This window comes from Dendrobates tinctorius, unplaced genomic scaffold (genome assembly GCF_039654945.1).
Source record: "Dendrobates tinctorius isolate UK_male_01 unplaced genomic scaffold, ASM3965494v1 ptg000022l, whole genome shotgun sequence".
Classification (NCBI taxonomy): Eukaryota; Metazoa; Chordata; class Amphibia; order Anura; family Dendrobatidae; genus Dendrobates; species Dendrobates tinctorius.
This window is the reverse complement of record NW_027361690.1, coordinates 25,688,325-25,705,714: the sequence shown is the minus strand read 5'-3', so window position 1 is coordinate 25,705,714 and position 17,390 is coordinate 25,688,325. Positions and strand designations below refer to the sequence as shown.

At 40.8% G+C, this 17,390-nt stretch overlaps 1 protein-coding gene across 1 annotated transcript in view; it reads right to left on the bottom strand.

Moving 5' to 3' along the window:
• Positions 1 to 571: 571 nt before the first annotated feature.
• The window catches only part of GATM (glycine amidinotransferase), a 51,295-nt gene continuing 34,476 nt past the window's right edge, over positions 572 to 17,390 (bottom strand). The window contains exons 4-9 of the mRNA XM_073568510.1: positions 15,210 to 15,400; positions 13,660 to 13,797; positions 10,600 to 10,764; positions 9,637 to 9,700; positions 8,051 to 8,167; positions 572 to 2,702 (exon numbers count right to left, since the gene is read on the bottom strand). Of these exons, the coding sequence (XP_073424611.1) occupies positions 2,590 to 2,702; positions 8,051 to 8,167; positions 9,637 to 9,700; positions 10,600 to 10,764; positions 13,660 to 13,797; positions 15,210 to 15,400 (788 nt within the window). The 3' untranslated portion in view covers positions 572 to 2,589. The remainder of the gene's footprint in view (positions 2,703 to 8,050; positions 8,168 to 9,636; positions 9,701 to 10,599; positions 10,765 to 13,659; positions 13,798 to 15,209; positions 15,401 to 17,390) is intronic.

Below are 17,390 nucleotides of genomic sequence, written 5' to 3'. Positions count from 1 at the left end.
CACTCACTGACCAGACACACTGATATGAGGAATTGTGACAGCATCAAGATTTATGACAGCAGTGTGCCTGACTTAGTGACCACTAATACATCTTTTCATTGACCTGAGATATAAAAGAATAGCGTCCCCCAATAGGTGAAAATCCAGCACCTGTCAACTGTACATTATAGTGCACACCCTGCACTTCATGGCTTAGATGTGGCTCTCAATACTGACTACGGCACCTAGATGGTTAACAGAGGAAGTGGGCTCCCTCTTTAACCCCATCAGCACTCAGATCATGATTGTGTGGTCCTGATGGTTGCATTGGCATGTGATTTGTCCTGATGAAGATGTTGTAAACTGCGGCAGCGTGGATTAACCCATTTGCTTCCAGTTTTGCATCTTAATTTCCTTGTGCGTCTGCAGCAGCCTCAAGCCATATCAGTGGCTGCATATAACCAAACTAGGTGAGCACCACTGTGCAAGTACTAAAATATCTCTATACCCAGATAAGATCCAATTGCCCTTTTTTCCTTTCCAGTTTTTCTCCTCATTGAACACTCAAAATGAGTCACACATCATACAAAAGTGCATGGCAATTCATTTATTTAAAGCAAATCATTTATTGTTACTGCCATTTATTATAAAAAAAAACATTCATATGCCTTTTTTGTCCTTGGCTGAGATAACATAATTGGCGCAAAGGATGAAAGAGTATGAATACAGTTGGAGTATTATAAAACAATGGTACACCAAACAGCAAGTAACAATCTACAGATATAACATGCAGCATGTAATTTTATACACACAGAATGTACTGTATATAAAACTGCTTCTTTATAGTATAAACCCATAAGACTCAATGTATATTTTATATACGTGCAGCAAGCCATAAACCTAAAATTCTGAAAAAACAGTTTTTCAGGTCATTGGGGGTTATTAGTATAAATGGTTCCGAGACAAATTCAAGGGCATTGATTTAGTTCCTAAAATGATGGATTTGTGGTTTGCAGTAAAATGCTACATTAATGTTTTTTTCTTTATAATAGTATTTTTTGACCTCTAGGTGTCACTACTGCAGTTGATGAAAAGCAATAAGGCTATGTGTGGGAAAACCGCATTTTAAATTCCCGTGATTTTCCCGCAGAAAAACTAGCGATTTGCAAGCGTAATTAGCTTGCAGAATGCTATCGTTTTCCAAGCGATCTGTAGCATTGCTTGGGAAACTGATTGACAGGTTCGTCACACTCATCAAACATAGTGTTTGACGAGTGTGACCAACTTTTTACTATTGAGGCTGCCTATGCGGCATCAGTAGTAAAAAGATCTAATGTTAAAAATATTTTAAAAAATAAAAAATCGAGTTTTTCTCACTTTCCGACATCCCGCACAGCGTTCCCGATCATTGCGATGCTGCCGGAAGGTCCCGTTCCCAGGGATGCATTGCGCCAATGACCTTTGATGACGTTGCGGTCTCGCGAGACTGCTACAGTATCGCGAGACTGCGACGTCAGCAAAGGTCATTATCACAATGCATCACTGGGAACGGGACCTGCCGGGAACATCGGTGAGGCCTGGTGATGCTGTGAGGGACATCGGAAGGTGAGAATATGACGATTTTTTTTATTTTAATTCTACTTTTTACAGGGATATGGTACCCACAGCCCAGAGGACAGTCTCCTCTCCTCCGGACCGTGGGTACTATCCGCAAATGTTCTGCTTATTTTTCGCATGGTGTGCACAGCCACATGCAGAAAGTAAGCAGAACAATGCATTCCTATGTGTGCGGATTTTCCCAAGATTCCGCAAAATTAATGAGCATGCTGCGTATTTTTCCGTGATGCGAGTCCACCGCGGGAAAATCCGCATCATTAGCACAGCATTGCGGAATCCCATAGGATTGCATGGGATGCTGTTTTTTTGCGCTTTCGTGGCAAAATCGAACGTTTAAAATCGCCGCCAAAACACAAAAAAACGCTACGTGTGAACACAGCCTAACACGAGTATCCCATTATGATACTTACTTCGTAAGTTAAAATGTGCTGGTAAAAAGGCAAAAGAAAAAAGGAAGATTTTATTTTTATGAAAAATAGAAAATAAAAAATTTAGTTTTAAGTGATTTGAAAAGAAAGTAAAATAAACCCACCAAGGCTGTTTCTGAAAACAATACTGTGAGGATGAATTAGGATCACTGTATGTGACCCTCCCCAAAGGAACTCGCATATATGTAGCAAATAGAGAATATTGTATAAAAAAGGAAGAAAAAAACGTGGTACATTCACAGCTGCCTTTATGATAAGACAGAGGTAGACAGATAAAGTTAGTGCACCCGTTGTCACCTCGCAGTCCTGAACTACCGGATTTAATAACTGATTCATAAATGTGACTTTTTTTAAAAAAAAAGCTTTTGTTCAGCAATTTTTGGTCTTGGAAAGTATTATTCGGATGGCAAAAAGAATCGCATTATTTTTTTTTATAAACCCTGGCATGTCAGAAAAGTTTTTCATTTTAAGCAGGTCACATTGGAAAGGCTACTTTTTAATACTAACTTTGCTTATAAATTGAGGTGCTAAAAAGCCAATTTCTTGTAAGCTTCCAGCCATTGCATTAGCTGAAATAGGACTGCAAGGTTCCACGGCGGCGAACATCACAGGTCCAGCAGTGGAATCCACCTCCTAAGGAATTCGCATGGCGAATATTCACTTTAATGGTGGAGATGCCTGGAACGAAGGAAAAGATGTGAATGACTAGCTTAGCATTAAAGAGAGTGATAATAAATAGAATAACATTATATTGGACAATTGCTTCAAATACTATTCCCTTAAATGATCTATAAACTGTCTCCAAACTGGAGTCTGTCAAAAAGCGGCGTGAAAGTGCAATGAGGACTGCGCTTGCTTCTGGTGGAGTACAAAGTTCTTTATTTAGCCAACGCGTTTCCTGAGCCTACTGGCTCACTTCATCAGGGCAGATTGCATTGAAAGATAGTGAAACATTCTTATAGAGGGGAAAAAAAAAAAAAAGGAAAAAAATTGGCGCCAAAACAAGGTTAAATGACATCAACAAAGGTCAAAGAGGAGAAAAAAAAAAAAAATTCAAAAACAATGAAATTTTATTACAAACATAAAAACACTACAATAAAAGTGTATTAAAATGAGAAAAAATATATAAAATTATGCAAAAATAAAAATAGAACAGAGTGCTATGGATCACGGGGTAAAAAGTGGCTAAGGTTAATGAAGAAAAAAAAAAAAAAAAAGGGGGGGGGAGGGGTGAGACCTCAAGGAGTATTAGAATCTGGCTCATGAAGTGCAGATGTATGCTGTAAAGTACAAGTACCAGGTATTAGTCCACTAAACCATTGGATCTAGCTGAAATGGTTTAAGAAAAAATTTTAGAAATTATTTGTTTTATAGAAATCGAAATTCAGCAAAATAACTTGAAGTGGTATTAGAACCGGACTAATAAGGTGCAAGTGCAGATTGTAAAGTACGAGGTATTAGTCCACTGAACCATTTAGAATAAACAAAAGTGGTTTGAAGAATATTAAAGGAATTGTTTGTCAATTTATTATATAGGAATCAAAATTCAAAAAAACAACTTCAAATGGTATATACCATTATACCAATAAAAGCAGTGGTTTTGAATTATTTCTTGATGCCCAAAAATTTGTTAGGAAACTTACCCTACTGAGACATTTTGAACTTAAAAAAGTTCATTCTAACCCTGACACTTCTAACACCACAGTGGTCTCTTCCTTCCACCTTGATGTCAGAGGGAAATCCTCATTCTACCCACTAGAAAGTAGAGGACATCATGTAGAAACATTCTCTGATCTTCTATTGGATCGTCTTAATACACTACCTACACAAAATATACCAGTAAAACGGAATTTGTCCTCAATAGAACGTGTGGCATTGGAGAAAAACACGAATTTAGTTATTAAATCTGCAGATAAAGGTGGAGGGATAGTGATTCAAGATAAAACTGATTATGTGAATGAGGCTTTTAGAATTTTATCTGACAAAAAATTTTATCTGCCCATCCCCCAGAACCCCATCCCCCAAGCTACTGTTTTTTACAATGATTTCATCAAAAAGGCGCATGATTCTGGAGTTCTTAATGACCATGAAAGGAAGTTTTTAACAGTTAAGAACCCCTCTACTCCCTTCCTGTACCATTTACCCAAAATACACAAGCGTACCATTAATCCACCAGGAAGACCTATTATTTCTGGTATTGACTCTCTCACTAGCAATTTATCATTTTATATAGATAGAATCATGCAGCCTCATGTCCTACAGCTCCCCAGGTTTTTAAAGGATTCTACACAATTGATCAACCTAAGGCTGGTTTCACACTTGCGTTTTTTTTCGTGGGATTTTAGCGCTAAAAAACGCATGCGTTTTTTTTTCCTATACTTTGCATGGGATGCGCTTATGTGCGCATACACACGCGTTTGTATGCGTTTTTGCGCGCATGCGTTTTTTTGCGGTATGCGCTCGGGCGCACAAAATGCATCCTGTTGCATTTTTTGGGCGTCCGACTTGCCTCAAAAAAACGCATGCGCGCGCAATGCGTTTTTTTACAGCAAGACACCCATTATAAGTCTATGGGTGCGCATATGTGCGCATTGACATGCTTATGTATGCGTTTTTTTGCACATGCGTTTTTTTTTGTTAACCATGGAATTTAGGGGTTTGGGTTAGAGTTAGGGTTAGTTAAGGGGGTTTAGGGTCAGGGTTAGGGTTAGGGTCAGGGTTAGGGTCAGGGTTAGGGTTAGTTAGGGTTTAGGGTTTGGGTTAGGGTTAAGTATGGTTTGGTTAAGGGTTAGGGTCAGGGTTAGGGTTAGGGTCAGGGTTAGGGTCAGGGTTAGGGCTAGGGTCAGGGTTAGGGTTAGGGTTATGGTTAGGGGTAGGGTCAGGGTTAGGGTTAGGGTTAGGGTCAGGGTTAGGGTTAGGGTCAGGGTTAGGGTTAGTAAAGTCATGGTTTGGGTTAGTGTGAGGGGCCACCTAATGTTTGGAAAAAACGCAAACACTGTAAAAACGCACTAAAAACGCATACAAACGCATAAAAACGCTGCGTTTTTTTCATGCATGCTCATAAAAATGCTTGAAAAAAACGCAGCAGTTGCATGCTTTTGTATGCGTTTTTTCAATGCGTTTTTTTGCGGGAAAAACGCGCTGCAAAAAAAAGCAAGTGTGAAATTAGCCTAACAATATACCTTGGAAAGATTCATATGTTTTTATTTCATTTGATGTATCTGCTTTGTATTCCAATATTGATCACCAACTGGGTTTGAGCTGTTTTAAAAAATTTCTACTTACTGACAGTCCATTGTCTGATCCTCAAAAGGATTTTATTTTTAATGGGATGGATTTTATTTTACATAATAATTTTTTTACTTTTCTGGGGGATTTTTATCATCAGATCAGAGGCACCGCTATGGGATCACGGGTCGCGCCAACTTATGCTAATCTTTTTATGGGGGTCTTTGAGAATACTTTTATTACCATTGATTCATTTTTAGAGGGCGTGGTTTTATATAAAAGATACATTGATGATTTATTCTTAATCTTTGACACCAGTTTTATTCCAGTTGATGTCTTTACTTCTTCCATACAGAACAACATATGGGGTTTGGAGTTCACCCCCCACATTAGTAATACCCAGATGGACTTCCTTGATATCACCTTTTATATAAAAAACTCCAAAATCTATACCAAAACCTTTTTTAAGAAGGTAGACTCCAATAGTTATGTCCATTTTAAGAGCAGCCATTATTCTAAATGGCTTTTTAACATTCCTCATAATCAATTTCAGAGAATCCGAAAGAACTGTACAGAAGATGAGGATTTTAATAATCAGGCTGAGGTCCTCAAGGGAAGATTCCTGGCTCAAAAATACCCTTCCCAATTGGTTCATTCTACTTTTAATAATGTTTCAAAAAATTTTAACCAGCAAATTCTTTTAAGTGGGAGATTTAAAGAAAAAGATACACATGCTAACTATCAGGCCAATTTTATCACTACCTACAACTCCCAACATAAGGAGATTAAAAATATACTAGGGGACCTGTGGTACATTATCCAAAAAGATCCTGTACTTAATAAAGTTCTTCCTGACAAACCTACGGTTACATTTAGGAAGGCCAGATCACTAAAAAATTATCTGGCCCCTAGCAGATTGAGCCAATATACTCCCGACAATCATACCGGCTTGACACCAGGCATTTTTAGATGCCAGAGGCCCAGGTGTAGCCTTTGCAGTAATATTGCCCATAATACTTTCATCTTTTCACATCCATTCACTTCAGAAAAATTCACCATCACTAATCACCTATCCTGTGTGTCTGCTTTTGTTATCTATGTTATCCTGTGCCCTTGTCCTAAATTGTATGTTGGGAGAACCACACAACCCCTTCATTGTAGAATGAACTCACATAGACACAACACTAAAATTGGATATCAACAACATGGTCTGTCACGACACTTTGATTCATTTCACCAAAGAGATTTCTCTAAAGCCATCATTTTTCCTATAGAACACATCCCTGAACACGTTTCCAATAGAATCCAAGCATTAAACAGAAAAGAGGTCTATTGGATCTATAAATTGAAGACAATTGGCTCCTATGGCCTCAATATTATCAATGCTTTTATTTGATTTTTTCCTTATTGTGATTTTCATACATTTCTTTTACATTTTACCCAATTTTATGCCCTTTTTTTTTTTTTATAGGTATAATGGACTAATACATACAAAAAACATCATTACAGTCTTATAGTCGAGTGGACTAATACCTTGTAATTGCACCTTATAGCCTGCTATAAGCCAGGTTCTAATACCATTTGAAGTTGTTTTTTTGAATTTTTTTTGAATTTTGATTCCTATATAATAAATTGACAAACAATTCCTTTAATATTCTTCAAACCACTTCTGTTTATTCTAAATGGTTCAGTGGACTAATACCTCGTACTTTACAATCTGCACTTGCACCTTATTAGTCAGGTTCTATTACCACTTCAAGTTATTTTGCTGAATTTTGATTTCTATAAAACAAATAATTTCTAAAATTTTTTCTTAAACCACTTCAGCTAAATCCAATGGTTTAGTGGACTAATACCTGGTACTTGCACTTTACAGCATACATCTGCACTTCATGAGCCAGGTTCAAATACTCCTTGAGGTCTCACCCCTCCCCCCCCCTTTTTTTTTTTTTTTCCATTAACCTTAGCCACTTTTTACCCCGTGATTCATAGCACTCTGTTCTATTTTTATTTTTGCATAATTTTATATATTTTTTCTCATTTTAATACACTTTTATTGTAGTGTTTTTATGTTTGTAATAAAATTTCATTGTTTTTTAATTTTTTTTTTTTCTCCTCTTTGACCTTTGTTGATGTCATTTAACCTTGTTTTGGCGCCAATTTTTTTCCTTTTTTTTTTTTTTTCCTCTATAAGAATGTTTCACTATCTTTCAATGCAATCTGCCCTGATGAAGTGAGCCAGTAGGCTCAGGAAACGCGTTGGCTAAATAAAGAACTTTGTACTCCACCAGAAGCAAGCGCAGTCCTCATTGCACTTTCACACCGCTTTTTGCAAATTTGTCCTAGGACCCTGTGCAGACTGCTGCTGCTTCTCATGCGTTTATGGGTGTTACGACTTCTTCACAACCCCAATAGGTGAGCACCTTCCTTTTTTCTCTGTTAATGTGTTTTTTGATACGGATTTTACACAGTGGATGCGCCCTGTATTTTTCATTTCAACTGGAGTCTGTCAGCAGTTTTGACTATTGAGGAAGCTGCTCCCACAAGTGTCCAGAAGGTGGTCCCTAGTGGGAAGTGCTTACCGCAGGGAAACAAGGGTACATAAGTATTAGCGACTGATTCTGGGAACCTGCGGGAGTGGAGTGTGCCAAGAAAACCTACACCTCTCCTAACTAGGTCTGTCCACAAGCTTTTGCCCTTGAAAACTACTGACCGTGCTAGACAGGAGCAGTGTGTGTACACACGAGTCCTATGTTTGGTATGTACATATGTGATGTGTCATCTCATTAATTGCTCACCCAGGTTCTCAAACATCTTGTGAATGGAAGTCTCATTGGCATCCACCATTACACGTTTCTCATCCAACATTAGGACATTCATGGAAAGCCATTTGGAAGACATCCACAGAGGATGATCTGAAAAATAAATGTCATGTGGTAAAAATAAAATGTGATGACTGCATATTATAGGCGGGGACAATCTCTCCCCGCCCCTGAGGAGACAATGATCACTGCTATACATAGTGTGTTTTTTCGTTACTGTACACTAACACAGATGTGTGAAGATGCTTCAGGAAATTACAGCGTTTACTTTTTCTTAAAGTGTCTTTTTTTTACATTTTTTAAGTGGTTTTTTTTTACATTTTAAATACAGGCGGGGTTTCTATTTCTCAGCAGTTTTATGGCACCTTGTTCACTGACATTTTCCAGACCTTGCTATAACTCCAGTTAATAATGAGGAAACATCTAGCATTTTTTTTTAAAGCAAAAATGCTGGGAAAATGCTCGGGCATCTTTAGATCATCTTTTGGACGTTCACATTGACTTGTTTTGTAAAGTACAGTGTTTCTTTAGAGCAGAAAAAGAATGAAGAATGAAGACATCATTTCTATTAACCACTAGGAGTCTGAGCAACCTGAAGCAGTTAAAAGACTGAACTTATGAATAGCAAGTCATAATTTGAGCATTTTCTGGGTGCTTTTTTCAGGTGGGTTTTGGAATGGGCCTGTCTGAAAAAGAGGTCAGCCTGTTTACACTGGTTCAAATATGCACTGAACGATCAGTAACAGACCAGTAATAGATGCTTAGTGTGCATAGGCTGCCATTGACCTCGGTAGCACATGCTCTGTTTGCATAGGATGATGTGCTGCCTAGAATGATGATCTTTTGGACAAGCCAACCACAAAAAAGGATGAACCAATAAAAAATGGTCTTGCTTATTCATTGGATGATCTGCAGCCTCTTTAGATTGCACGATTATCATGAAACAAGCATTCTTTTACAATTTATGATATAGTGTAAATGGACCTTACATTTTAATCTACACATCTCTGAATAATAATAACTTCCACAATTGGATGTGTAAAATAAAATGTTCCTGTGCTGTGATAATCTTATAAATGTGCCCCTGCTGTGTACTGTGTAATGGCCGTGTCTGATCGTACAGGGCCATGGTCTGATCATCTCCTGGTAAAGGGGGAATGCAAAAGCATATACAGATATTACAGCAGGGGATCACGTGTGATTCTTTCTTTGAGGCAAAACATTGATTAAAAGGAATCAGCTGTGATAATCTGGAATGTATACTCTTTTGCTTCCTCCCCTGCCCAGGAGATGTGATATCCTCAGACCATGTCCCTGCATAGTCAGACATGGCCATTACACAGTGCACATTTCTAAGATTATCTCAGCACAGGAACATTTTTTTAACATATCCAATTGTGGAACTTGTTATTATTCCAAGATCTTGTAATTAAGATGTACTTTGTTAGTGGGAAAAACGCCTTTAAGGTGGAGAATTATAATCAGAAATTTGATATGCATTCTAACTGTCATACTAATTGAAAATTATCACTGACATTAGAAGAAGCATATGACACACTTACCATCTGGGATGAGTGGAGTGGGAGGAGTGACAACAGTCCAGCCAGCCTTCTTGAAGAGGTCAATCTATTAAAATGAATCAAAAGGGCTATTACCAGAAGACATAAGGTATGATCTGAAGGTATACAGAAGACCTGACCCGCAGACTGGGACAGACTCAAAGGGCTTTATGCAGAGGTGTCCCGCACCATACTGCCACCTTCCACCCAATGTCTCACTCTCATTATCTGCATCCTCGTGATGTAGATACCAGTAAATGACATTATACTGTGTAAGGGGGCTGTGTGGGGACATCATTCTGTGTGTGGGGACAAAATACCGTGTAGTGAGGATTTGTGAGGGTGTCAATGTGTAGGCAGTTGTGTGGTGAAATCATGCTGTGTGGGGACATCATTCTGTGTAGGCAGGCTTTGTAGGGATGTCACATTGTTTGAGGGGCTGTGTGGTGACATTCTGAATGGGTAGGTTATGTGGGATATAATACTGTTTAGTGAGTCTGTATGGGGATGTCATACTGTGTAGGAGGCTTTGTGGGGCTGTCATACTGTTTGAGGGGACATCTTACTGTTTAAGGGGCTGTGTGGTGACATCTATCTACGTGGGGACATTACACTGTGTGTGGAGGCATGATATTGTAGGGAGATGTTGATCAAAATACAAGGGCTGATTAACAGGAACAGTATGATTTACTGCTTTATATAAAGTTTATAAAAAGCAGACAATTATATGGTATTGATTCACTGCTACAGGTTAAGAATACATGTTATAATAAGCCCTATCATAACATTTATTAGCAGTAATTACTAGTCAACAGACTTAATTTTGTTCAGTATTAAGTGATAAGAATTAAGTTCAGCTGGCTGGTTCGGCCCTACACAACAATCATAGCATAACATGTGGCTCCTTGGGAAAATTAATTTCCCACCCTAGTGATAAATAGATAGAGATCAATCTTTTGTAATCACCTGATGGCAGGGGCGATCTGGGTTAGAGAGTACAAGGCCTGGCCCAACAATATTGAAGGTTGCATCAATGTGCATAGGATTGGGGTCCTTAAATGAGATGACATGCACTTTGTACTCGGGTGCCAGATGTCTACGCATCCATTCAATTCCAAGATAGTTTGTCACCTAAAGAAAAAACAACAGATTTTAGTAGCAGTAGTAGCAGCGACATTAACAGATCTAGTCCTTATGGCTGTCAATTATCCATTTATCTGTCGGTTAATCCTTAATATTGTAAACCTTAATATTGTAAACCTTAGTATACCGCTTACTGTACCTACCTCAACAACAGCTGAGTGAGTACAAACTCACTCGGCTGCGGTTGAGGTATGCACAGGAAGTGGCATCGCTGCAATGTCCAGGCAATTTTATTTAAACTTCATAAATCGCTCAGCATAGCAAAGCAAAAGAACAGCCTTTTCTGGCACAAAGTGAAAACAAAGTAAAAAGTCCAAACAACATACAGTGGGTTTGCCCACTCAGGATAGTGTTCAGTTCTTTTGGCTGTAGCAGACTAACACACAGGAAAACCACACATTTCCAGCTCGAGACACTTGACCTTCATTTTATCTGCCAAACCACACTCCTGGGGTTGGGATATGTAAGCAGTCATTCCCACCCATCTCTTATGACTGCTCATAAAACCCAGCCCTGGAATTGCCTAATAACTCTCTCAGGACTACATGTGCTGGAGCATGTTTCCGAACTCACATCACCAAAGCTAATACCCGCGAAAACCCACATCTCCCCTCAAGGACTCGTCTAGCTTCCATCTTGCATACCAACCGCTCTGCCCAAACCTGGGGAGCTTGGCACATTCTGCCAACAAACAGTGGCCTCTCAACAGAGCGTCAGTGTTAGGCGTCGGATTCCTGACTCTGCACAGCAGGAATCCAGAGCCAGATATCCAGTGATCTCCCATTCTCCTCCGACCTCTCCGGGTGTTGCTCAGCAATCGGTGCCCGATTCTCCGGTACCAACGCCTGCAGCTTTAGTTTTTGCCGCGCTGCGGTAGCAGCGTCTATTGGCGGTTGCAGCTGCAATGCCACCCGCTGAGCTTCCTGTGAAGCTAACAGGGCCAGCGGCTTTATATTTATATCTGCCAAGCGACTCTGTGTCTGAACAGAGCTGCCCTTAGCGTTCGGGTGACGTTAACCCGAGCGCAGTACTTCACCTTCTGGTGCACCTGCCATTGTCCAGCAGCGGTCGTACCATCTACCGCACGGCGGACCCCGGGCAGCAAACGCACCTCCTATTATTTATATCTGGTGCATTCCGCTGACCCTAACAGTCAGCATTGCAATGCAGTTTCCCTGGTCTATGCTCCACATGGAAGTTAAAATCCTAAGAAGCTAGGAATCACCTGGTCACTCGGGCATTGTTCCCTTTCTTCTACCTCATCCACTTCAGTGGGGCATGGTCTGACACTAGTCTGAATTTCCTGCCTAAGATGTAGTACCTTAGAGTGTCCAATGCCCACTTGATGGCTAAACATGGGGTGCTCTTTCCCATTCACTTTTTGAGATGACAGTTCCCAGCCTGACATCCGATGCGTCCGTCTGGCCCACAAACTTCTTGGAGAAATCGGGTGCTACCAGCACCGCCTGTTTACACGTGGCCAGCTTCAGTTCCTGGAAGGCCATCTCAGCTTCTGGAGACCACTTAGCCATAGCCGACTTTGTCCCTTTAAGGAGGTCTGTCAGAGAGGCAGCTACCATGGCGAAGTTTGGGATAAACTGGTGGTAATAGCCCACAATGCCTTGGAACGTCCTGACCTGCTTCTTTGAGAGGGGTTGCCCTGGATTGCCTCATCTTTATTTATCTGGGGCTTTATTTCGCTCCTGCCTACAACATAGCCCAAGTGTTTCGCTTCCTCCATTCCCAAGGCACATTTCTTTTTGGTTTATAGAAAATCCCGTCTTCCATAGAGCATCAAATATCACCTAGAACTTGCTCAGATGGTTTCCCCAATCCTCGCTTAAGATCACAATGTCATCCAGGTAGGCCACTGGGTACTTCGTGTGGGGAGCTAGGATCCGGTCCATGGCTCTCTGGCATGTGGCTGGACCGTCTTTTAACCCAAACAGCATCATTGTGTATTGGAAACATCCATCTGGCGTTGAAAAGGCAGTCTTCTCCTTGGCGTCTTGGGACATGGGGATTTGCCAATACCCTTTTGTGAGTAGTAATATTCCGAGCCAGCCCTAGCCTCTTAATTAACTCATCAACCCGTGGTATTGCGTATGCATTGAACGTAGAAATCTCATTCAGCTTCCTATAGTCATTGCAAAACAGCCATTCTCCATCTGGTTTCGGCACCAAGACTATTGGACTGGACCAGCCACTCTTGGATTCCTTGATGACTCCCACGCTCAGCATCCTCTTCACATCCTTTGAGATCACCTCTCGGCGGGTTTCAGGAATTCCGTATGGCTTCAAGTTGACCCAGACATGAGGCTCTCAGGACCTCATGCCAATTTATCTGCCAAACCACGCCCCTAGGGTTGGAATATATGAGCAGTCATTCCCACCCATCTCTTATGACTGCTCATAAAACCCGGCCCCATAATGGCCCAATAACTCTCTCAGCACTTTATGTGCTGAAGCATTCTTCCGAACTCACATCACCGCAGCTAATAGACACAATGACACATATCTCCCCACAAGGACAATATATAACATCTAAATACAGTAGAGGATGAGAATCAGGAAAATTGTATTTTAGGTGACACCTTCAAAACTTCCTAAAATAAGGTAATTATGTCATCAACATTATGGGATTTAAAGTACCACTGTTATAAACAAATGGCACTTAAAACTGGCATCTATAATGTAGCACAGGTTGACAGAATGTCCACTGTAAAACTCTGCTCACTAAGTTGAGTATCCTCCATTTTTGATAGCAGCAACATAATCCCCATTGCTACCACATACAATGTATATTGTTAGTCCAGCAGGCACACCTCAGTGACAGACCATGTGGCGACCATGATGCCCTGGTTGGTAGTTTATAGACTCTACCTGGCTTCTCTGTGCAAATATATCTCTTCCGGCTCTCATGAAGTCAGCAGCATCAAAACAGGGCTCAAACTCTGTAGTAACAAATTTTCCTTGAGCAGCAAGCTTGTGTCTGTCTTCTACAGTACGGATAGGGTATTCCTGAAATAAAGGCAACCACATAGTGAGTTCTCAGGATCGGCGCCCTGTGATCAGAACATGTACGGCCCTACAAGTGCTGTGAGGATCTGTGTCTTGTGATTCATCTGTATATCCCTATGCTGCAGGGGTCGCTCTGTTAGGCAGAAGCGTGATGACTACCAGAATACTAAAGTCTGCTGCTTGTGATCACTACTGTTTAAAGGCCTGTAAAAATTGCCATGTCAAGATAATGCAGCAGAGCTGAGTATGTTAATCCTGGTGTATTAAATAGGAAGATTTATCGCATAGGATCATTATATGCTTGTTACAAGCAAATAGTGGGAGAAACGGCTGTTTTACTTCCAGCTACATTTTCCTGCAATAAGTTATTATTGTAGTGAATTTATTTATTATATTACTTTGTTGGATCGAGGGTCTCATTGCCATGTTCTGGCCCAGATTTCAGAATGTTCTGCATTGTGTAAAGGCTTCTGTGTCTACACCATGCAGGGGGCACTTACTTGACCTCAGAATGAAAGTGAGTTTATGTTTTATACATCTGAAAATACATGAAATAGCATTTAGTCATGTCGATTACCGCGTCTGCTGAGATCATGTGTACATGTATAGGAAAGTATTGTTGACAGCAGCCCCCTCTAGTGGACACAAGAAGCAAGTTTAATCTGAAAAGGATTTCCCCCTATATGCACCATTACTAGATTTTTTTTCTTCCTTAATATACGTCTAGAGAATGTAGTCCAAACATTTACAGTCTCATGAGCTAAGTGGTAAAGAGTGCAACATAATATTGGTAATTTGATGCAGAATATTGTTACAATATTTTTGTTTCCGAAAAACTTCAATATTTGTTTCAAATGTTCTGTGCATATTTATTTGTGTAATTTATCTTAAAGTTGTCAGTCACCTCCAGCTAAAGGCCACCTACTAGCATTGTTTTCTACTAGGTCGGATTTATTGGGGATGTCTGGTACATAAAGCTAGCATAGTGAAGTAGGCCGTATGACTGTGTGTATGTGTCTGTGTGTAGGTAGATGGATCACTTGCCTTTGCTACAGTTATATGTGATAAGATAACGAAACATGGCTAACAACTGAGGACGGACACATGGAGGACGGACATAGGACACACACATGATATGATGGTCCAGCACACACAAAACACACCTGCCATTATGCTGCAGAGAGGAGTCAGGGCCCCCCAAGGAGCCTCAGCCTCTTGAGCACCTTCTAGAGACTGCAGAGAGCTGCACACTGCCAGCATCTCCTCTCCTTTAGCCCAGTTGGCAGTCCTGCCACCAACGATATAGGAAAGAAAGTACCAATGGGGGAGTAAAAGCTAGAAAATGCAGCACATTAGCCCTTTTCCATGGCTAAAAGATTAAAAAAAACAGAAAGGAATATCTAAAAATTTACCTGGTCATAGAGCTCATCAGCCATTGTTGGTTTAGGAGCAGTGGTCCATTTTGCCCCCCGACGGAAATAATCTTTAATTAGTGGCCGATAGGCCCTGTATTCAAAGAATCGGGACCTCCATGCCATGGGGGCTTCAATGATCTCATTCCCAACAACCAGCAGTATGTCCCTAGGCATAGCAGCATATAGACCTGCAGACACAACACAGCAAAACAGTGATCAGTCCTGTATAAGCCATGGCGGCCAATGCCAAACATCATTGCTGGAAAGAGACAGACAGTCCATGGTGTGATACTGGTCAGATCCCACTAGTGTCTGTGGGAACGTTCACCATTACCATTAGTCAAACTATGTCCCGCAAGGCACCTGAGCGCCTACCTGCACATCATTGGGACAGCGAAGACAAAGGATGAGTGAGGTTCGGACCCCCTAATGACATCATGCCGGATCACAGTGTCAGAGCACATAGTAATGGAGCCAATGGCGGACGCAGACCAGAGAGGGCATCAGTCCAAGAGCAATAAATGTGCGAACAGTATGTCAGCTGCCCCTGATTGGAGTACAAACGCCTTCTTCTTGCATTGCTATATCAAGGTAGTAGGTGAGATTTTTTTTTTTTACTTTATTGCAAAGTGTCATTCATGTATGGTCTGATGATGGTGCTGACTCAGAGATGGTGCTGGCTCATAGCAGACACCCTGCTAGAATGGCTGGTATTAGCACCAATCGCGGCCACTTAATCCCTCAGGTACTGCTGTCAGTAGTGACAGTGATGGTTATGTAGCATGTTAATGTTTCCTGCTACAAGAAATTATGTTGCAGTAATTTAGTTCATCCACTAGAGGTCATCATGGAACAAGAGGAAAAAGTTCTGGAAACAGGAAGTGTTTGGAGGTTAGAGCTTGAGTCTTGAGGTAACATGGAGAGAAGTGCTGTCTGAGAGACACAGAGAGATTGGGAACCTGAAGTGATTCAAATTGGACGGTGTAACCCAGAGGAAGCGGCTCACGTGACTAAACAGGATGTGTGACCGGTCACCAACTGTATAGTTAGGGAGAGTTAGATAGGATTCTCAGCATCTTCAAGAACATTCTTGTTACTGAGATTGCATATGGACTGATAGAGACTGTGTGAATTCCAGTATATAGGGATTCTGGTAAAACGTGAATGCCATAGGAGAACTCCATGAAGTACTACTGGGACTGATCTGAATCCTCACCTGCACCTTTGTCAGAGAATTTGGTGACCTAGGAAGCTGATTAAATTTAATGGCCGGACATCAGAATAACAAGTCCACTTTGTCAGGGTGTCCGCTAGGAACGTGCACAAAGAGTACAGTGCACTGTGAACATATTGTGTTGGTTCAAGTGATTAGTCGTGTATATATATATATATATATATATATATATATATATATATATATAAATGGGAAAACAGGGTACCTGGAATCCATTGTAATTAAGGCAGGAGGCAGGTGTAAGATTATATGTTTGAGAGGACCACGTGTCACGGTAGAACCCTGGGTAGGCCCTGTACCGGTCAAGGGAGGGAGTGGCAGAGTCTTGGGGTAGTCCTGCTCCTGTCTGTGAAGCTGGCACTTGGGATCTCTCAGGCTGCATAATTTGTATTTTGTAATTTGTGGCCCATATTTTGTTGAGAAGTAAAATCCTGTTACTTTTCATCACAAGTTATAAAGAGAAGTTGGTTTGGTATTGTATCATGGACAAAGTCGTTTATAGCAGCACCGTATCCCATTTTCAAATAACGACCGGTGCATCGGTCGTTAGTTATGTGAGGGTGGGGGTCCCCTCTTTAACCTTAGTGGCACTTCAAGATCGCAGGGTGCTGGTAGTTGCCACGGCAACCTAAAGCCAAGTAATAGCCTTCGCGTCAGCCAGCTACAGTGGCCTGTAAGGTTCTGAAATAAGCTGGGTCTAACAGAAGATGTGTCACTGTAAACTGACAGATCTAATACCCTGCAGTACGGAAGTATTGCAGGGTATTAGATCAATAATCAGGCAACTAACAGGATACTAGATCAGCAATAACAGACAAATAGCAAATACAGTCAAAAGGTCAAACGCCAAGTAAAAACAATTTTATTGGTATGTATAAAAAATATATATACACATATATACAGACCAACATGCATGGAAAAGGGGTGAAAGATGAAAAAAGGCT